The sequence below is a fragment of the Rhinolophus hipposideros genome, assembly GCF_964194185.1.
Source record: "Rhinolophus hipposideros genome assembly, chromosome: 16".
In the NCBI taxonomy this organism is placed as follows: Eukaryota; Metazoa; Chordata; class Mammalia; order Chiroptera; family Rhinolophidae; genus Rhinolophus; species Rhinolophus hipposideros.
In genome coordinates this window covers 6,977,141-7,001,339 of record NC_138062.1, presented here as the reverse complement: position 1 = coordinate 7,001,339, position 24,199 = coordinate 6,977,141, and the positions used below count along the sequence as shown (strand labels likewise).

The 24,199-nt window shown below is 34.1% G+C and overlaps 1 protein-coding gene across 2 annotated transcripts in view; it reads right to left on the bottom strand.

The window, feature by feature from the left end:
* FAT4 (FAT atypical cadherin 4) overlaps window positions 1-24,199 on the bottom strand; it is a 158,344-nt gene that overhangs the window by 70,913 nt on the left and 63,232 nt on the right. For both annotated transcript variants that reach the window (XM_081077831.1, XM_081077832.1), the window contains exons 2-4: window positions 10,980-11,111; window positions 3,417-3,678; window positions 1,754-2,104 (exon numbers count right to left, since the gene is read on the bottom strand). In XM_081077831.1, the coding sequence (XP_080933957.1) occupies window positions 1,754-2,104; window positions 3,417-3,678; window positions 10,980-11,111 (745 nt within the window). The remainder of the gene's footprint in view (window positions 1-1,753; window positions 2,105-3,416; window positions 3,679-10,979; window positions 11,112-24,199) is intronic.

Genomic DNA, 24,199 nt, shown 5'->3' with positions numbered 1-24,199 from the left:
TTATACTGATAAAACTGTTCAAAACTAAAACAATGGGAAAATGTAGCTTGAAATTTTCTTACCCAATATAAAGAGAAAAAAAATCCATGAAAAGTAACTTGAAGTCAATGGCTAATATTTGTATGTCTGTGCAGATGTGTGCATGGAATATTCCAGCATGCTTTCACAAAGAAAGTTTCTTATTTGCTATTTTCCTGGTTTCCTACATTTTAAAGTTTGAGGATAAATGAAATTTATTTTAGAAGAGCACACAATCCTACAAAACAATGGGCTCTCTCTAATGCATAATAAATAAATCACAAAGAAACATGGCAGAAAATTCTTCACCACAGACAAGTCGGGACCAGTAGTTGCAAAGATAAATAAGAAAATACTCATATCCAGGGAGCAGGTGAACTAATTAAGGCTATAATAATAGAGAAATCAACTTCCAAAATAGAAATTAATCTCAATGGCTTAAAAATGTCTAATTGGAGGCAATGCATGGAGTTGGGCTGCTGGACATGAGACAGAGTGTGCATGTTCTTGGCCAGGGCTGGGTGTACACTAAATACTCGACAAATGTTGGTTATCACCAACAATAGTACTAGTACTAGTATTACAGCCACTTCTATCTTAGATGTAATACATTCATGTGTCCAGTATTAACTGTGCTTCAACAAGGACTTAATCAATTCTAAAGAAAGCATCTCCAATGTTGTAAATTGAAGCATACACAAAATACTGTCCTTTTTGCCTCTCATATCTTGTTAAGGCACATTTCCAGACATTCCAGAAAGGAAACTAAGTATGGAGCAGAATGTTAAACTAGAACGGTATTTTCAGATTGCATAAATCATCCAACTTAGGGGCACCAGGAAATTCTAAATTAAGGTCCCTGTGCCTCTATCAACAGGCACATCCTTGAGCTAGTGGCCTATTTCCTCTTCAAAGTACTGTCCGTTGTTTGCTCCACTGATAGGACATTTAGCTGTGTCCAATGGGAGGGAAAACAAGGCATTAACTTTCCAAACAGTTCAGTTAAAGACTGATAGTCTGCACAATGTTATCTCTCAGGCTTATTATCTGATATGTGTATTTACAAAACAGGTCTTAGAAGAAAGGCCAGTAGAGTTACATTTTAGAAGAAAGTTTATCAAGAAGTGCTTTCGCAAAACATAAAAATTAAACACCTGTGAAGTCTAGATTTAATGCGAAAACTCAACTTGATTTTCTAGCATGAGTTCAAGAGCTCTGAGACTGTCCTTTCAGTCAAAGCATGACAGCTTGCTAAAATAGTATTAGCAGTTTTCAGTCAGAAATATAAAACTAGATATTCTTAAGTATTTTTTGAAGATTTCGTCTTTATTTTTGCTTCCAGATTTTATCCTTTTTACATTAAAATAATATATGTAACTAATTTTTTTTTATTTATCTGACAAAACCTATCAAAAAGGTGTTTTGTGACGTCTACCTTACTAAAGTGCAATACTGCCTCAAATTTAGGGGAAAAAAAGTAAGATGGAGATTATTAAGTTTATAAAAAGATAACAAGGCATGCCATGTAACTGTTACATAAATAAGAATTTAATTGATAAATTACTCAATTTGTTTAATCCTCTATTGCTAAATTATAGATCTAATCCTCAACTTTGGATGTTATTTTCACAAAATGCAATATTGTGACAGCTGAACACAGTTAAATAAATATAATAGAAGTCTGATTACATTTTTCTTAAAGTTTTTTTTAAAGTATTATAAAATAAGTACTTACCATCATCTGCATCGGTAACATTAAACACAAGAACAGTAGATCCTACAGGGAGATTCTCCATTAAAGACGTGCTATATGAATTCAAGCTGAAAATAGGTGGGTTATCGTTTACATCTAGTACATTGAAATAAACCCTGATGGTGGTAAATTGTCCTCCACCATCTTCAGCTCGAACAGTGAGGATATAATATTGCTGTGATTCATAATCTAATATTCGAGTCAAATTAAAGACTCCAGTAACTGGATTCAGGAAAAATATGCCATCTTCATCATCTTCATTCACAACATATGTAATTTCTCCATTCACACCAGAGTCATCATCTGTAGCTAAAATAGCTGCTACCAAAGAACCTATCAAAAAAAAAAAAAAACACACACACAAATTAATAGTCTAAAATTCATGGGACAAGATATGTCGAAGAGAATATATAAAAATACACCCCCAAATTACTTGTACAGTGAAATATTTTAACTAGAGAATCACTATGAAAATACATGAACATAGCATCCTGCTGATTTCTACACCAACACTGATACAAACACTCCTAAATGTTAACAAACAGTTCTTATGTTGACCTTATGTCGCAGTGCAAATGTTCCGGGAAACTGATACCTACTTCAGATGTCTTTCTAACTGGCACTACCAATTCATAACCACATATTGGTGTGTTCAGTGAACATATATGAGGGCCCATTGCTACTGTCAGGAACTGAGAATTCCACACAATAATACAGAGGCTATCACTTGAGAGCTCCTATGGCCATCACTATAATTAAGGCAAGAATTAAATGTGGTGGGAATTCCATGAAGGACATGAACAACTCATCTTGAGGAGTGAAGGGAAAACTGCAGTGAGGAATAAGCAGTCCTCTGTACATGTTCCCTTCTTGTCGAATGGGTTTCCAAAATATATACCTTATTATGCAAACTCATTCCAACTATAATTCAGAATAAAATTTCAACTTTAGATGAGATTTTCCAGCAATGGGTATAAGGTACATACACCAGAAGCAGGATATTGAATAGTCAAACTCAACAGTCACAACATAATATGTTCAAAGAGGCAAGGTAATTAATTCAAGACTTAAATTCTACAAACGTTTATGGAGTACCTGTTAATCCTCAAGTCCCATGTTAGCAAGCTCACACATACATTCTAAATTAACCTTTACCCTAATTCCAGCAGGAATTACGGTTCCCCTTTACAGAAGAAGGAATTGAAGCTAAGATAAATGAATTAACTTTCCCTGGGTCAAATAGCTAGTGAAGGTTAGCACCACCATTCATAGCTTTTCACGTGCTTTTCTTTGCTCTTTCTATACACAGCAGCACAACCACTATTGACATTTTTTAAATGGAAAAATAATATCAAAACTACGGTTGCCAGAAAAATTAACCCATGTCATAAAAACTTTCAGAAACAAAAATATCTGTTAACTAGTAATCAGATGAATGGCTAACTTCATTTGCTCTCAAAAATCTAGCAATTTGCTTGGAAATTGTAGCAAAGATGGTGAATTAAAAGATTAAAAAATCCAGCATATGTATTTTTATACCTAGTAGCATATAGTAAAAACTAGTCACTAAAAGCAACCAAAACAGAGTTCATAATTGTAATCAAAGGTGATCCTTGCAAAATATGCCTAAGGGTGTGCCCCCTACCTGGGGTTGTGTCTTCTGGGATGTCGAAAGAGTACACAGGTCTGGAGAACTTGGGTGTGTGGTCATTCACATCACTGACAGTGATGTTAATTCTCATATCCGAGGACTGAAGACCATCATCTGCACGAACCAGCAAGGAGTACTTGGAACGGCGTTCTCTGTCCAACCTCTTGGTCGCTATAAGGTCCCCAGATTCAGGATCAATGCGGAAACTGTCGTCAGCTCCACTAATGATGGTGTATGTGACCAGAGCATTTGCACCCTACGAGAAAGAAAAGGCGAGCGTCTGAACTGTTAGAAGAGGAACAGTAAGAGCACCGTTCCTTATGTTGAGTATATATTTGACACAGTGAGGCTCTGGGCTTAATTTCATATGATACTGTAAGATTTCAGAAGGTAACAGGCTAGTGTACTATGTTACATGGTCTTCCATCATTCACTGCATTAATAACACAACAAACCTCAACCTTCAGGATTTGATATATAAGGAGGGTGCCACAAAAATGTATACCCATTTTAAGAAAGGAAAAAACAGTATTAAAATGGTGATACTCAGTATATACCAATAACGAAAGATGAATACAAGCCATGTTTATACATCCGGTACATACACATGTTTTAATTCATAAAATATACACATGGGATGAAGTAAAGTGGTCGCTGTGATATTACAAATGGTGATACTACTGTTCACCACACAATCAGAAAGGTGCTGAAGCTTGTTCTCTGCCAGGCACAGTGACAGCACTATAAATATATTATCAAGTCACCGCTCCATGGCGTGCTGTTTCTCCTATGAGGACGCAGGGTTCTGACATTAGTTAACTTATACAAAGTCACCCTGGAAGTGTTAGTGTGGATTTCAAACCTCAGGCTGACTGACGGAACTCGTGTCCCTTTGGAGTCAGCATTAAAAACGTAATTAAAGTGTAAAGCGGATGGGGCATGCAATGAGCTCTGTAAGAGCCAAGATGAAAGATTATTTTTGATTTGATTTATTTAGGGAAGGTAGAATGGAGAGTTCTGTGTGGAACTGAACTGGCTTTTGAAACAAATAATTTTTTTTTCAAGCAAAGATAGGGGGAAATGTTTGCGTACAAGCACAAGTGCAGAGGGAACCAGGACATGCTTGCCTTACTGCTGAATAGTTTGGTTGTGTGGACAGTTTTAACGTAATTTTAACAGAAGAATATAGTGTGGGGAGATAGTGAGGAGAGAGGAGCCCAAAAGAATGGAGCTTCATTTCCTCAAGGTGACACTTCATATAATCTGTACTCCTTGCACGTTCCAAGTCCCTGTTCTGTACAATGAAAACGGGTGATTTCTTGTGTCCTCAGGTCTGTGAGCCGTGGCCCTCAAAAACTGAAGTATGAACGAGGAAGCTGGTACAATGAATGGAAAGTAGAGGAAAGGAGAACATTCACTAAGTGTTTATTAAGTGCTAAGCACTGCTCTGAGCTCATCCCTTCATGGGCCCTAAGTGACTTAATCTGAAAAGGCAAACCAGTTAGGTCAGTACTAAGATTATCCCCATTTTGATAATAAAGAGTCTGACACATAGGAATTCATACCCTGGATGCCTTGTTCCAGAACTCAGAGTCTAAATCGTTATGTATCCAGTATAACATACAGGATAGCAATAACAATAACAATATTCTCATTTCTGCAACAGCCCCATATATTCTCAATCCTTTCAACAAGTTTATGTGATAGGTACAAGCAAAGAAAAAAAAAACGTAATATCAAGTGACTTTGCCTGGGAATTAGAGAATACACCTGCTGAAGACATTTCAGGAAAGGATCTGCTTGGACGCAGAAATTATGCAGTGCAATGTTATGTGTGGTATGTTAGGAGAGTGAAGGATAGCTTCATGGAAAGTGAATATGTGGCAGTCAGAGATTTGAGAACATCTGAAGGTCAATATATGTAGGTGGCAGTAAAAGCCACAAGATTTGTTGAGAATTTAAATTAGAATAAATAAAGTAAAAAGACCAATAAAGTATAAAGACCAAATACTGACAATTTTAAGTGTTGGAGAAGGAGTCGAGGCAGGGGTTGAGGGAGGAAGAAGGAAGAGAGACCTAGGGGAAGACCCAGAGGCATAGCCTGCCATGGAGGTTAAAGGGAAGGTTTCAAGAAAGAGCAAAATAGAGACAAAATAGAGAAATTAAGGAAAATTAAAATTAAAGAACCCATCTAGATTTGACGATGGGGAATGCTAATTCCAAAGTATTTTAAAAACTATTATAAACTTATATTGTTGAAATTATAAGCAGTTTGATTTAGCTATTTTAAATTATATATATCTTTTCCATAAGAAATTAAATATTTTATCCTTCACAGTCAAAAACATAAGTTGATAATTTTTTTAACAAAGGTAAATTCCTCTTTCAAAATGTATGTTTAGTGGCATTTGCTATATTTTCGGACTGCATTCCCAAGCCAATTTCATAAAGTGAATGCCTGAAAGCACATCATATATATATATATATATAATTTAAATAATGAATTAAATAGTCTCCACTGTACTGGTTAAGAGCTGATGCTCTGCAGCCATGCTTTTGGGTGGAACCTTGCTCCACGACTAACTAATGTGTGTCATTGGGCTACTACTTAACCTCCTTGAGCCTATGTTTCTTTATCTGGACTATCAGGAGGATAATATTACCTGCCACATTGGTGTGGTGTGAGGATTAATGAGTTAATACATGTAAAGAAGCCAGAATAATCCTTGAGAAACAGTAAGTAGATGATGATGCTAATTGTTATTTTGATTCCTATTTTTAATATATTCTTATAAGATAAATATAGTGGGTTAAGTGTATTTGATGACTGAGATATCTGCAAGTGAATAAATCAAACTACTATTAGAGTTGCTATATATCCTAGGGAAAATGCATTTCCTGATTTTCTATTATATGTAATTATTGAGTCTTGACACTGAGGTATTAAGTAATGCTAGAACTGACTTCAAAAATTACTTTTTGATTTAAACATACTCACATAAAACAATACATCTTTTACCACTGTTAACCTCTTAGAAATTTATTTATTAAAACATCCAGGCTATGAGCTTTCAAGAAGGATATTCAGAAGAACATAAACTTAGGTTGTGTAGGAACATAAGGCTGACATGGGAGATTATAGCAATCAGTTTCCATACATCTTTTCCATAAGAGATTAAATATTTTATCCTTCACAGTCAAATACATAAGTCGATAATTTTTTTAACAAAGGTAAATTCCTCTTTCAAAATGTATGTTTTGTGGTATTTGCTATATTTTCGTACTGCATTCCCAAGCCAATTTCATAAAGTGAATGCCTGAAAGCACATTTTAATTTAGTAATGAAACAGCTGAGTTTAACATACTACCCACATTTATCTTGTGTATTCAGGTGTATGTGGAGTAGCCAACATATTTATTGTAATTGTATGGTCTAATAAAAACATTCAATAAGAATTTTAGACTTCTAATCTGACCACATTCTGGACTATTTGTTCTATTTCACAAGGAGTTCCATTATTCTAGTAAAACAGTCCAGGAATGAAAACAGCTACATTCAATTCTGACTTCTTAAAATGGTAAGTACTTGGAAATTAGGGAAAAACAAAGAAATGAAACATGTTAAAAGCTATTATATACAAATAGTTTGAAATTTAGAAATGTCCTGTGTATAAAACGACTGTAAGAATACTCCTAAGCTTATAATTCTTCTGAACGGAAGCAAAGGTATCAAACTATGTTGATAAAACAATATTTTTCGTATTCACTATCAGCTGATGCGGTGAATATATGAAAATGTCTGGCCAAGAGTTATGATTTAATTAGGACTTTTGAAAAGTCTATTTATTTAATATCCAAAATATGCAGTATCAGGAAACAAATATTGTATTTCAGCTGCAGCACAGTAAAAATAATGCTGTTTAAAAATATTTTACTCTCCGGAGGAACCACAGAGACAAAAGCACATGAAGGAATTCTAAAAGTAAATAGCTATAAATTGCAAATGCATTTTACAACCTTAAGTAGTATTTTCAAAAACAAGTATGGTACCACAAAACAAAGCTTGAGTATCCTGGACCATTACAAGCATAATAATTCTGTTTACAAAAGGAAACAAGAGACTGACAAAGTCACGTGCTTCTGAAAGATGTGTATCTCAGTCTAACACGTGTTCCAAATGATATTTAAATTAAGTTTATCATGTACATGTTATTTTCTAAAACTGATTCCTTTACCCAGACATCATTCTCCAGTGCCCTACCAGAGTTTCTTTAATATACTAACACTTCTATGTTTGACTTAATTATTAAGGAAAACTTTATAAATAGTAAAGCATATATCAACACATACGCGTAATTTGTTGATGACCTACATAATCTTAGTGTTTTCAAAAATTATATTTCTCCAAATCAATTGACTGGACAGTCGTGTGACAATTTAATGCTGATGTGAAAAATGACATAAATGGAGCCATTTCAAAATGGAGTCGGAGCCACCATCCCAGAGGAACTGCCTTGCACGTCTTTCTCCTTGAACCTTTGGAATGTTTGAACAGGGCAAATCACCTTCAGACTGGGCCAAACCAACACCGTATTCTGAACAACTGTTTGTAAAGCTAACAGGAAAGCAGACATCCTGATGTTATGGACCGTTCTTTAGAATCAGTAACCAGCCATGAATACTCGTAGCTAAAGAGTAACCTAACTTGTTATCACCAATAGAAATTCCTTTCCTCTAGTCATGTAATTATTTCCTTTCCTTTTCTCATAAAAATTCTTTGCCTTCACCCGATAATTGGAACATAATATGGGTTTCTGCCTGAATCTATGCCCCAGGATTGCAATTTTTTTTTTTTTTTTTAAATCTCAAATAAAGGCTTGTTGCCTTACTTTGGCTTTTTATTTTTAGGTTAACACTGACCACAAAGTAAAAGAAACCTCTTGCATTTCAACACTGAGTCCTAGTCAAACTAGGTGAAGAAAGAAAATAGAACCATGAGTTGGTAAGAGAAACATTTCAAATATATATACATACACTATATACATATACTTGTGTACATATATACTCATATATGTATATATATTTTCAAATTCAACTAAGAGGTAAGGAGCTGATAATAGAGTCAAATACAGAATAAAGATTTTATGTAAAAGTGCTAATATTAATTTATTGTAAGCCACTCAAAACAAAAAACAAAAAACAAAAGAACAACACCAGCCAATAATTTTGAGCACCCTGGGAAGCTTAGATATCCATTCTGTTTGGCATCAGGACAAGTCAGGAGTTGAAATAGTAGTCATTAAAACACTACTAAAGATAATTAAGAGAAAATGTATTCAAGAAGGAAAGTGAACTCATGAGTTTAATCTTTAAAAAAGTATAGACAAGAAGCAGTTTTACAACAGCCCTCCTCTCCTTTAAGTTGGAGGTGGACCTACCACCTCCCTTCACCCTCTCCTGCCTTTCCCTCTCTCCCCTCCCCCTCCCACCCCTCCAGGCACAGATTCCATTACAAAGTCTGTGGGGATCCCTTATGCCTTCAGGCACAGTGACAGTCTGCACAAATTGTTGGCACCCTGACCTCCCCTGGAACTGCAAACAATCTTCCCTCCATTTCCGGGTGGGTTCCTGCTTAGTAGCCTTAGATTTGTCTGCCCGTCTTACCCAAACGCACTTCTGGCATATCCTACATACACTTTACATTCAGGATTTCTTTAAACTAGAATGTTTATGTGATAACACCTGCATGGTTACTTACATTTAAAAAAAAACTTATAAAATGAAGCTCAATAGAAATAAAACAAAATGCACTAAAACTGTGTGGATGTAGAGACATAAGGACCTTCCCAGCCTCCCACAAATTTTATCGTAAATATAAACATATCTCAAAAGGAGAACTTGAAGTCAATGCAAGTGCCACCCCCCACACACACACAATTCAGATGGAGAAAATAAACATGTAAGCAGCACTACATGTGTATAACCCTTGTCATATCTTGAAAAGAAAAATAAGGGAGGGAATAAAATTTTAACAGTACAACATAATAGCATTAAAAGAGTTGAATATTGGCATCTTTCTCAAATCATCAGTTTTTAATAGAGTAGTATATCCCATTAGGACACATACATATTATAATTAACATGGTTATTGCTTCACTCTTTGAATAAATTACTTGGTATAAATGAAGTTTATTTGTTCTATTCCTACAGAGTATAGCCAATGAAACAGTCATTACAATTACAATAATTTGAAGTGAACTGTCTTACAGAAATTGCATAAGCTTTTTCCTGCTATTTTGCTAAATGAGAGTTAATGAAATTCTATGAATTAAGCTATCCAAATATACTTGTATATTATCAATGTTGAGCTGCAAGAAATGCAGTATTTACTGAATTATTGCTGATGTTATCTCATATCTATCAACAATAATAGAGATATTCAGTCATACAACTAAATGGAAGCTGGAATTGGGAATAAACTTTTCACTATATAAAACGGAATAGAAGGTACTAAATTTAAAACACCAAACCTTTTTAAAAATATAAATGTCTATGCTTCATTTTGTTTTCTTTTCCTTAGTTAGATTTTAGCAAAATGTGTAAGTGACTAAGTCATCACATTTCTGTATTGGCTGTTAAAATTAGTCTTTTTTGAGTTATTTACCTCTTTAAAGTCAAAGAAATAAAATTATGAAGCTCTTACTCATAGACCAAAAATCAAGTTTTCAAACACGACTAGAATTCAATTGAAAGTAAGGGAATCTTCTGATCTGCCTTGGGCTTAGATTAAGGAGAAAGGGGATATTGGTGTCTAGAAAGGTTATTCCTCTTTCTGACACTCAGAACATTAAATAATCTCTTTAACTAGCAATGAGGAGAAAACAAGCAATTTTCCCCATCATGGAAAAAATATAAATTACAAATTATATAATTTGCTATGACATTTGGAGCATGATTACATAACTAAACTTAAAATATAAATATAAAAGATAGTAACCTAAGTTGTGCCCCCAAATTTCACATTCACCCAGAGGTAAAACTTCTGTTTATTAATGAAACAGAAAAAAATCCTTAGCTTGCCAAAATAATTTCCTTAAAATATATAAAGTTATTATAGAATTGTATATTTTGTTTTACACATATACTCAAATTAAATGAAAAATTATACGATAGCCTTAAATTTTTAAATTTTTAAATGATTTGCTTTTTAAAATTACAAATAAAAATCAATCCTTACCTGCAATAAGGCCGCATGCTGTAATAATAGAAGCATAAAAAAATAGGGATTTTTTTAAACTGAGAATTAAAACAATGTGGCTAAGAAATCTAAAATGCAACCAGTGATTAACTGAGTTGTGAATTGCTGATTAAAGGAAATTGACCTCTGGACAGTCTCTATTAGCATCCTTACAACACATTTCAACAATTAATGTTTTTTTGGGAAAGAGCACACAATGCTTAACCTCATTGGGTAATAAAATTGTCATCATACAGTAGAAATTTGATAGATCACTGGAATACTAGGTTTCAAAAATATAGAGACAAGGTCTGAGTTACCTCATCAGCATCCATGGCTGTCAGTTGCATAATTTTAGAACCATCTCCGATGTTCTCCTCTACAGTGAGATCCAGCATGTCCGTTGGAAATACTGGTGGATTGTCATTGATATCCTGAAGTGTTATTTCTACCTACAAGGAAAGAGAAAAACAATGTGTGAACACCCTACGTGTCTGCAAGGTATCAATTCAAATGAAGAGCAACGGACATTCAACTAGGCCTTCCAAAAAGAATCAGCACCTTTATATGTTCTGATCCAAACAATAGAAAATGCCCTAGAAAAGTTGCGAAATCTTCATAGAAAAATATACATTGGAGTAAAAAACGTTTGACTTGTTGATAGTAACTGATTTTAAATGGTTGCCTTGGAGTTTATACTAGAAAAGGTCCACTGATCCACTGTCATTTTAATTCCCAGATTTGTGTAGCAACAAAGAGCTGCCCAGATTTCAGACTCTTTCATTCAACCATTAAATGTCATTTGACACACAGATGAGGTGGTGTAAAATTTCTTCTTGAAATGTTTACATTTTGGCAACTCATGTCTGAGGAAAACAAAGAAGTTCACGTTGTACTTTAAGAAACTCAGCATTTTTCCTTTTAGAGTCAACTCTCAACCTATGGGGAAAAAGAACACACACATCTTCTTTTGTATTTCCACTCCTATCAGCACTTTTTAATGTGACTAAAGCTAAACAAGCATTCTTTTCAGATGTAGTGTTTATATGGATTGCAAATATTACAGCTTTGTTTGAAAGATCACAGGCGGAGTTATTTGTTTGTTTCTTACCTAAGAGAAAGTGTTTGGAAGGAAGGATTTGTGAAGTCTAAATAATAACTTTAAGCCATGTGCTAAGTGCTAAAAGATGAATATCCGATAAGAAAAGAGAAGACAGCGGTTAATAAAACTGACGGTTTCCCCAATTGGGTCACAAAACTAAGTCATGGAGAAAAATCCATCCATTCATTTAGCTAGGTTATAAACAAGACTTTTTTTTTTTCATAGGATGAAATGTCATCTTTTATAGTTATATTGTAAAAACTCCATCAGATACAAAAGTGATGAGGATAAATATGCGGAGAGAAGAGAGAGCAAAATAATTCTGGTTTCTCCTTTTTCAGGAGGGAGTGAGGGGGCGGGGTGGGGGGTGAAAGAAGAAGGGATCATCACACTGCAACAAAGAAGGAGAGGGAAATGTAGGTGAGCTAGACAAATAAATGGATGAGCAATTGATAAAAAGGACAAAAAAACAGATAACAGTATGCAAAATTAAACACTAAATAATTATTATACCTCTAGTTCCTCCTCTTGGTAGGGGGTTTTTGATCAAAGCAAATGGCTCAAAGGAGTCTAGGGAATGGTTATGACAGGCATCGCGGCAGTTAGAAATCGGCCACTTCTGGTTGGTCAGCACCAATTTTTGACAGTACCTCCTTTCAGGAAATGTCCACAATAGCTACTGCAGCACAGAAGGAATTTGTCCAGCTTCCTTGAAGGGTGGTGAGTAGCAGGGGGTTTTGAATCAGAAAGGCTGGAGTTCAGATTTTGGCTCCGCAACTTCTTAGCTGAGCAAATGTGAGCATTTAATTTATCTTAGATTCATTCTCCTCATCTTAAAATCGGGATAATAAGTGTCTTAGAACATTTTATGAAGACTAGACTTTGATAATGTTATAAAAATGCTTAACATAGAGAGAAGTGTTTGATATAAAGTTAATCTTGGTTTTCAAGCTGTCAGGACAGACCTAGGAGTCCCTGAGAGATTTTGAGAAAAGGGATTCAACAAATCAGAATTCCAGGTCCGATGACCTAAATTGAACCATTCAATTCAATGTTCAGCTCTGGTACATTTAAACATGTACTAACTACACTTTCATATAAAAAGGGCTTCATGCATACATACACGTATATATACATATGTATTTCAAATGGCTGAAAGCTATGGATTCAAGAATGAATGACTGAAATTTAATATGACAGTCATCCAAAAATTTAATCATCTATGGTCTTCAGAAATTAGTAATTATCTTCACACTATATATGTGTGTTTTCATATATATGTGCATAGTCCTTAAAACACAGTAGAAAAATAAATGAATAATAAGAGATAACTGATCTCAATACCTCATAATACAATTCTGACTTTTTAGCTTATAAGTAGTTTTTAAAAAGTATGAATTGTCTTTCATCTGTAATTCTGACTTGGCCTAATTGGAAACGAACATGCCAATCTTGTATGTGTTTGTGTGTGTGTGTGTGTGTGTGTGTGTGTGTGTGTGTGTGTGTGCCTGCACGTGAACACATACACAAGACTGAAATAGAGATATTTTGTAAATGTATTTGTGAAAGAATGTGCATATATGATTGCTGTGTGTTTGCGTAAGTTTATGTGAGTGTGTGGGTGTGTAGGAAAGAACAATAATTGAGAGTAAAAACAATCCATATTGGCACCAATTAAATATGTCATCAAAAATACATAAGGAAACAGTACCACACAGTAGAAACAGTTTGAGTATACCAAGATTTCGTATTGTAAATGGTGAGTACATTAATAGAGTGAACCCCTTCTGTATTTTAATAATTGTAACAAAATAACTAACACACATGTGCCAGACATTGTTTTAGGTTATATGTATGTGTACACACTTAGACATACATACACATACACACACACACACACACACACACTCACAGAAAATCCTCAAAAGAGCCCTGTGAGTCCTATAAACTTGTATATACCAATTATAAACTATCAGAAGGAGAAATTAAGAAAACAGTCCCTTAAGAAAACAGTCCCTTTTACAAGTGTTTCAAAGACTATAAATACCTAGGAATAAATTTAACCAAATAAGTAAAAGACCTGTACTCAGAAAAATATGACACTGAAGAGAGAAATTAAAGAAGACACAAATAGATGGAAACACATACCAGGCTCATGGATAGGAAGACCTAATATTAAAATGTCCATATTGTCTAAGGCAATATACAGATTCAATGCAATTCCTATCAAACTACAAAGGACATTGTTTTCACAGAAATAGAACATATAATCCAAAAATTTATATGAAACCATAAAAGACCCCGGATAGCCTCAGCAATCTCGAGAAACAAGAACAAAATGAGAGGTATCACAATACCTGATATCAAATTATACTACAAGGCTACAGTAATCAAAACAGCATTGTACTGGCATAAAAACAGACACTGGAACAGTGTCTCAATGGAACAGAATAGAGAGCCCAGAAATAAATCCATGCCTATATGGTCATTTTATCCATGACGAGGGAAGCAAGAATTTATGGTGGGTTAAAGACAGTCTATTCAACAAATGGTGCTGGGAAACCGGGACAGACACATGCAAAAAAAATGAAGCTGGACCATCTCCTTAAACCATATACAAGAATAAATTCAAAATGGATTAAAGACTTAAATGTAAGATCTGAAACCATAAAACTCCTAGAAGAAAACACAGGAAGAAAGTTTACAGACATTACCCACAGTAATATATTTACTGATATATACCCTCGCGCGAGGGAAGTAAGAGAAAAAATAAACATGTGGGACTACATCAAACTAAAAAGCTTTTTCACAGTAAAGGAAACCATCAATAAAACAAAAAGGGATCCTACTGAATGGGAGAAGATATTTGCCAATGATATATCTGATAAGGGATTAATATCCCAAATTTATAAAAAATTCACACAACTCAACTCCAAAAAAACAACCCAATTAAAAAATGGGCAGAGGACATGAAGAGACATTTTTTCTAAAAAGGACATACAGATGGCAAACAGACATATGAAAAAATGGTCAACCTCATTAATCATTAGAGAAATGCAAATAAAAACCACAATGAGATACCACCTCACCCCAGTCAAAATAGCTATCATCAATAAATCAACAAACAAGTGCTGGCGAGGATGTGGAGAAAAGGGAACCCTTGTGCACTGTTGGTGGGATTGCAGATTGATGCAGCTACTATGGAAATCAGTATGGAGGTATCTCAAAAATCTGAAAATGGAACTACCTTATGACCCAGCAATTCCACTCCTAGGTATCTATCCAGAGAAATCCAAAACTCTAATTCGAAGAAACTTATGTACCCCTATGTTTATTGTAGCACTATATCCAATAGCCAAGACATGGAAACAACCGAAATGCCCATCAGTAGATGACTGGATTAAGAAACTGTGGTATATTTATACAATGGAGTATTATGCAGCCATAAAGAAGAATGAAATCTTACCATTTGCAACGACATGGATGGACCTAGGGAACATTACGCTAAGTGAAATAAGTCAGACAGAGAAAGACAAATACCATATGATCTCATATGGAATCTAAAGAAAAGAATAAATGAAATAGTCTCAGGGATATAGAGGAAAAACTGAGGGTTGCTCAGATGGGAGGGGGTGTGGGGATGAGGAAGAAGGTGAGGGGATTAGAAAGCACAATCGGTAACCAGAAGATGGCCACAGGGACACTAAAGTCAGTTTGGGGAATACAATCGGTAATGTTGTAAAGATTTTGTAGGCTATCCGATGGACACTTGTCCCATTAGGGAGACCACCTCAGGGATGATGTAGATGCCTGATCACTGTGCTGTACACCTGAAGCTAAATAATAACGAATGTCAACTACAATTTTATATATATATAGATATCTATATATCTATATACCTATATACATACATAATATAGATATAGATATAGATATATTTACAAGAAGTGGACTACAGCATTAGGAATAGAGAGAGTGGAAATGTAATGGCTGTGTGTGATGTCAGAGGGGTAGTAGATTGGGGGAGGGGGTTATCACTTTGTGAAGGGTGTAAATGATAAATGTCTAACTATTACATTGTTTTGTGCAGCTGAAACTATTAAAAAAGTAACTATGGTTTAAAAGTTTAAAAATAATTGCAAAAATCACAATTACTTTTGCACCAACCTAACAGAACGTTTCATCGTATTCGTATTCTGACATTTGTAAAGGTTATAGTTCTGATTAGGGATAACTTAGGCGATCCATTTAATAAGTGAGGCTAACTTTTTCCCCAAAATCAATGTCAGCTTACAAATCAAAAAGTTAGAACTTCATATTCCTTTTTTTTTTTTTTTTTTAAATCTGGATATTTTCTTTTGATTGTCCAGTCTCTCTTCTCTACTCCACACATCCTCAGATAGTCCTGAAGAATTTTCAGTATGGCTTCTCTTAAGTTATATCAATAGCCTGGGGCATAAATTGTGTAGGAGAAGAAATGTAAACTCATTGACACAGGAAGATGTTATCTTGCAATTCGATCACTTAGGATCCCTTGTGCCATGTTTCCATCTACCAGAAATTCCAAGATTGTGGACCCTGTTTGCCTATAAGGTGATCACTGATTCCAATGTTTATTTATTTCGCATTTTAGCATCTATCACATAACAGGCATATGCTAGTCACGAAAATACAGAAGAGAGTAAGACAGGTCGAAGTGAAGTTTGGTAAAAACAGGTATAAATAGAAACGTTTTCTTTTATCCCTGGAAAAACACATTGCTGACAACCTGATTTCAAGAAGTTTGTCCCCCACACCATGGATAAATCTGAGTTGCTCTTGCCAGTTACCATCTTCCTGATAATTCCAGGCCCCAGTATGTGCTCAGTTTACTCTTGGATCTACCACCAGCTGAAGAGTCTGATTCCATTATTATGCACTCTTTAAATATTTGGTATGATTTGTTTTGAAATGTTATTATATAGAACACAGGAATCAAACATCAAAAGTTTAATTAAGGTGTCTGGAAAGAAAAATGACATAATAATGTTTAACGATTCCTTTCTTTCTTTACAAATTAGATCACTGTAAATAATAGCGACATTGGCTAATAGTCAATTAGCCAATTGACTAATTGGCTAATAGTCATTGGCTAATAGTCAATTAGCCAATTGACTATTTTTAAATTTCAGAATTTAAAAATAGTCTACGATAATATACCTAAACTTAAGAAAAAGTACATGTTGAAAAACACATGCAATTCTTCTAAAGACAAACTAAAACCACTGCACAGTTATGCTTTTAGTGCTTGCATGGCCCCCACAGTATTTTACATTTATCTTTACATTTGTTTAGACCTGAAATGAGTAAAATAATTGCATTTAAATATTCATTCTGGAAAAAGAAATCACACTGTGAACTCAGAAGCTTCTCTTAACAAGTGGCTGTATTTTAAATAAAAACAAAACAAAAACTGCCAACAGCTTCCATAATTTAAGTCCAGGGGGCATGTTCAAGGTTTCGATTGTGAAAGTTAGTGAGAACTGACCCACAAAGATGAAAGAAACAATACACCGTGAAGATAAGGCACTTGCATATTTTATGCCTGCCTATCAAATGCTGACCTTTGTGCTTTGCTATTTGGCCCTATGGGGACAGATGTGGTTTCACCTGCTACAATTACAATGGTAGCTTTGGTGTAGACTTATTCATAACAAAAACCTGAGCTGCAGTTAACGGCGGAGCCACAGGTATTGTGCAGGATCACCCTCCCTCACCATTCAGGGGCCTTCAGAATAATGTCTTTCTTGGATGAGACACCTGATCCCTAGGAAATGAAACCAGGTGAGTGAATGATTATTTAGAGACAAAAACATGTTGTGATTAAGGGAGCTAATGACCAAGCAATTAAAAATGGATCTGTCTTTTGATTGTTTAATAAAAGTAAAAAAGTTAAATTAGAAATATGGCTTTAAATATTGTCCCCAAACTTCTTTATTCTGAAGGGACAGAGTCCTTGATATTCATCTTGTTGAACAGTTAAATGGATATTTTAAAACTCCAAGTCTTATTGTGTAAATAATTGCCATGAAATCAATATGAGGCTTTCCTCTTTTTTTTCTGGAACATGCAGTCTATACTTTTATACTGCACTGCATCAAGGATAATATATTTGGGGCATTTATTTTTAATTTTTAAGTGAGTAAATTAGAACACAACTATATAATCAATGAGCAGTTGTTAATAAGCAATAGCAATTATCAAATAATTACATATGTTTATCTATAACTCTGAGACACGGCATTTCATTGATTTAAATTGATATTATGAAAGTCATACATTATAGTCAAGCTAAGGAATTGACAAAAATAACAAAGTCCATTATGAGTGCATTCCCCAGTTAATAAACTGATAATTGCATTGTGGTCATTATCTCAACCACAATTAAAAACATTCTTAAATCCATAAGCTTTCTGCAAGCTAAGTAAAGTGGTCCTTAGTGAATCAGGATGATAAATAGCTAAACATATTTTGTAATTCATAACCTTCCTGCAATGTATGTAAAACGGTTCTTAATAAATAAGGATGAAAAACAGTCTTTTTTTTTCCTTTCGAGAAGTTTCATAATTTATAGTTCACAAAAAGTTCACAAATCCATTCATCTGCAAGTAAATGTATTAAAATTTTTAGAAGGAATCTTAAACAGTATCAAATCCATCTTCTTTATTTTATAGAGAATCCAAAGCAAGGCATCGAAATGTCAAGTGATTTATTTAAGAAAAACAATATCCGCCCTCCTAACTCTAGCCCATTGATTTTTCCAGAGACCTGTGCAAAGAGCCAGAGCTGGGTACAAGCTGAATGCCAGGAAAAATGTCTCTAATCTTTTCATGAAGAAAATGATCTTTCATACAAAATATGTATCTGATGGCAACAGGAATCTGATTTTTGAAGGAATTAATATTTGTCTCTACAAATACTATTTTATCCACATTTTTGTTCATTTGTAAGTTCCTTCATATTTACATTCAGGAAAAATAAGCTGTGACGATTTGTTTTATCAGAGCCACTGAAAACTATTAATTATTCAGCAGAAAGGTGATGGGTATTAAGTTATAAGGAAAGAAACTTTCTGTAGATAAATTCTCTGTAGATATTATTGAAAGTTATTGCTTTTAAAATATCTACAACGAACTTGTTTCTTTCTCTTAAAACATTCAGTCATGAATATTCATTTTCAGGCATGGCTAAAATCTAAATGGTTCATGGGACAGACGTAAAGTGCACAAAATAGTCAAAGAAGATGCATCAAGGCAAACAGTGCATTTTTTTTTTTAGTGACAAATATTTACATTATTGTCTTTTTATTTTTGTGGAACTGATACCCCCAAATTAAATTCCTCCAATAATACTATTACCTAGACCACATCAATTTTGACAAAGAATTGCACCAAAAATAATGCTTAGAGTTTACAAATATTACCTTTAAAGATACTATGATAATGCCATTAAGGTTGCATTTAAATATACCTTTTAACTAACAGTAATGTCAAAAAACTGCTGGTTTCAATCATTGTATTTTGTTGCTCTGATTTCTTGAATAGGTTTATATATTATAGGCCCAGAGCCCTGCCCTGCCCATGCAACAGCAGAGCCACAACCAGGCCAGAGGAGTACCCCAACTACCTAGTGCATAGTCCAAGGCTGCAACTGGAACAAGCAAGCACCCCAACCATACCCTCACGGTGCAGTGACCAAGTTACACCTGGGCAGGTGAGCACCCAGAGCCCTGCTCATTCCATTTAGTAGCCATGGTCCTATCATAGCTGATGGGTACACACAGCACACACGAGGGATAATAGAGTGACTGGCTCTGGTGAACAGGGGAGATTGTGCTTCTGGGCTCCATGAAAAAGCTCCTACACAAGGCTGCTCCTTCAAGACTGAGAGGTGGCCATTTCACCTAACACACATAGTCAAATGTAGAGAGACAGGCAAAATAGAGAGACACAGGGATATGTTCCAAACCAAAGAACAAAACAAATCCTCATAAAAAGTCTTTAACAAAATGGAGATAAACAACCTGCTTGGTACAGAGTTCAAAGTAATGGCCATAAGAAGCGGATGCCTTAAGGGAAATCTGGGATATCAAGAAGAATAACATTTGCATTACAGGGGTCCCAGAAGGAGAAGATAGATAGAAAGGAACAGAAAAATTAGTTGAAAAATATGGCTCAAAACTTCCCTAATCTGGGGAAGGAAACGGATATCCAGATTCAAGAAGCCCGGAGAATTCTAAATAAGATGAACTCAAAGACAAATACACAAAGGAACATTATAGTAATAATGGTAAGAGTTTAGAATAAAGACAGAAGTTTGAAAGCAGCAAGACAAAACCAACTTGTAAAGTACAAAGTAAACCCCATAAGGCTATCATTTGTTTTTTCAGCAGAAACTTTACAGGCACGAAGGTAATGGCATGATATAGTCAGAGTGCTGAAAGAAAAAAAAAAAGAAAAAGAAAAAGAAACAAACTCCAACCAAGAATTCTCTATCCTGCAAGGTTATTCAGAATTGAAGAGGACATTAAGTTTCCCAAATAAGCAAAAGTTAAAGGAGTTAATCACCAGTAAACTGGCCTCATAAGAAATGTTAAAGGGATTGCTCTGAGATTAAAAAAAAAAAAAAAGGAATTAGTTAATAAGGAAAAAAAACCACATAAAAGTAAAAAACACATTGGAAAAGGTAAATAAATAATAAAAGTAGTGAATCAATCACTTACAAAACAAGTGTGAAAGATAAAAGGTAGTAAAATTATTTTAAAATACAATAATTGCTTAAGGGAAACACAAAATACTAAGATGTAAAAAAAAAAGTGTCATCCAAAACATAAAACATGAGGGTAAGGGAGTAAAAATTTTAAGCTTTGGAATGTGCTCTAGTTTAACTTCTCTCAACTTAAAAAGGACAGTTATATACATAGGATATTATATGTGAACCTCACGGTCACCACAAAACAAACAAAAACACCATATAGTAAATGCACAAAAGAAAACAAAACAAGAAAGGAATCTAACCATAACAGTAAAGAAAGCCATCAAAGTACAAAGGGGGGGGGGGAGTACAAAGGGAAAAAAATAAAACAACCAAATAAAGATGAAGTACAAAAATAGCCAGAAAACAATTAACAAAATGGCAATAAGCACATACCCATCAATAATTACTTTAAATGTGTAAATAGACAAAATTCCCAATCAAAAGATATACAGTGGCTGGATAATTAAAAAAAAAAAAATAATAATAATAATAATAATAAAAATTTAAAAAACCTAGCTATATGGTATCTACAAGGGATTCATCTCAAACTTAAAGACACACAGACGGAAAGTCAATAGATGGATATTCAGACAAAAGAAAGAAAGAGAGACAGGGAGAGAGAGAAAGGGAGGGAGGAAAGGAGGGGGGAAGAGAGAGAGAGAGAGAGAGAGAGAGAGAGAGAGAGAGAGAGAGAGAGAGAAATTCACAGGCCAATATCCCTGAACACTGATGCAAAAATCATCAATAAAATATTAGCAAATCAAATTCAACAATACATTAAAAGGATCATACGCTATGATCAAGAGAAGGGGAATGCAAGAATGGTGTAACATCCACAGATCAATCAACATGATCTACCACATTAATGAAACAAAGGTAAGAAATAATATGACCATCTAAATAGATGCAGAAAAAGCATTTGACAAAATCCAACATTTATTTATGATTAACACTCTCAACTAAGTGGACATACAGGGAACATACCTCAACATAATAAAGGCCATATATGACAAACCTATAGCTAATATCATACTCAACATTTAAAAGCTAAAATATTTTGTCTAAGATCAGGAACAAGAAAAAGATGTGCACTTCCACCACTTTCATTCATCATAGTTTTGGAAGTCTTGGCCATAGCAATCAAACGAGGAAAAGAAATAAAAGAAATCCAAGTTTTAAAGGAAGATATTAAACTCTCATTATTTACATGTGACATTATATATATACATATATATATATATATAAAACCCTAAAGACTCCACCAAAAAATTACTAGAACTAAAACAAATTCAGTGAAGCTGCAGGATACAAAATTAATATACAGAAATCTATTGCATTTCTATACATTAATAACAAAATAGCAGAAAGAGAAATTAAGAAAACAATCCCATTTACAATTGAACCAAAAAGAATAAAATATCTAAGAATAAATTTAGCCGAAGTGAAAGACCTGCACTCTGAAAACCACACGACATTGATGAAAGAAATGAAGATGACACAAATGGAAGGATATTTGATGTTTATGGATAGAAAGAATTAATATTGTCAAAATACTACCTAAAGCAGTATACAGATTCAATATAATCCCTATCAAAATACCAATGACATTTTTCATAGAACTAGTACAAATAACCCTAAAATTTGTATAGAACCACAAAAGACCCCGAATAGTCAAGACAATATTGAGAGAGAACAAAGCTGGAGGTATTATGCTCCCTGATTTCAAACTATATTACAAAGCCATAATAATCAAAGCAATATGGCACTGGCACAGAAACAAACACATATCTCAATGGAACACAACAGAGAGCCCAGAAACAAACCCATACATATACAGCAAATTAATCTATGACAAAGAAGGCAAGAATACACAATGGGGAAACAAGAGTCTCTTCAATAAATACTGTTGGGAAAACTGGACAGGTTTTCCATGCAAAAGAATGGAAATGGACACTTATCTTACATCATTACAAAAGTAAACTCAAAATAGACTAAAGACTAGAATACGAAACCCCAAACAACAACCCTAGAAGAAAACATAGGGAGAAAGTATTTTTGACACTGGTCTTAGCTATATTTTTTTAGATATGTCTGAAGAATAGCATTAACGAAGCAAAAAGGCAACCTACTGACTGGGTGAAGATATTTGCCAATGATATATCTGATACAATGAAATATCAAACAAAACCAATCTGATTTTAAAAATGGGCAGAAAACCTGAACAGACACTTCTCTAAATGGCCAAGAGGCACATGAAAAGATGTTCAACATCACTAATCATCACGGAAATGCAAATCAAAACCACAATGAGATACCACCTCACATCTGTCAGAATGACTATTATCAAAAAGACAATAACAAGTGCTGGTGAGGATCTGGAGAAAAAGGAACCATCATACACTACTGGTGGGAATGTAAACTGTTGCAGCCACTCTAAAAATCAGTATGGAGATTCTTCAAAAAACTAAAATTAGAACCACTACATGAGCTAGCAATTCCACTTCTAGGGATTTATCCAAGGAAAACAAAAATACTAATTTGAAAAGACATATGCACCCCTATGTTCTTTGCAGCATTATTTATAATAGCCAAGATATAGAAGCAACCTAAGTGCCCATCGATAGATAAAATGGATAAAGAAGATGTGATATATATATATGTATATATATATATATATACACATATGTATATGTATATATACACACCCATATGTATAATACCTTATATATATATATCATATATATTATATACAATGAAATATTAGTTATAAAAAAAAGAATGAAATGTTGCTATTTGCAACATAGATGGACCTGGATGGTATTGTCCTAAGTGAAATAAGTCAGACAGAAAAATTATGGTATAATTTCACTTACATGTGGAATCTAAAATCAAAACAAACAACACAAAACAGAAACAGACTCATAGGACAAAACAGGTGGAGGGGATTAAGGGTCCAAACTTCCAGTTATAAGTCAGGCAGAAGTAATGAACAACAGAGAGAATAGTCAATAATACTGTAATAGTGACAGAAGGTAACTAGACTTATCATGATCACTCATAATATATATACATAAATATTTAATTACCATGTTGTAGACCTGAACTGAAACTAATATAATACTGTTAAGTTAATTAGACTTCAGCAACAAAAATCGATACAATAAAATGTAGATGAGAACTCATCTCCCAAGTTAGGTTGCAAAGCAAAACAAATCTGATTGAATTTGTAGGGAAAAAAATAAAAAGAAAAAAGAAAAGAATATTTCTAACAAATACGCTTTCTATTAAAAAAGTAATAAGTAAATAAAATTTCCCATAAGACAACTTGTAAAAAAAAAATAACTTAGCAAAAGAACCTACAGGAAATAAAAATAAACATAGGTAAAAAGTAGGAAAGAAAGCAAACCCAGGTTATTTTCACATTTTTATTAGTCACATGTTCATCAAATATAATAAAATAGATGTAACTGTTATATGAGGAGTGTATTAATCAAAGTTGTCCTACATTATAAGGATATTTAGAAACATTTCAACCCTATCGACTTCCTAGTTCGTGTGTGTTCATCACGCTATCATGTAATATGATATGAAATCATATTTTTCGATAATTTGGTAACTTCATACTCAAAATGGTGACTTCAA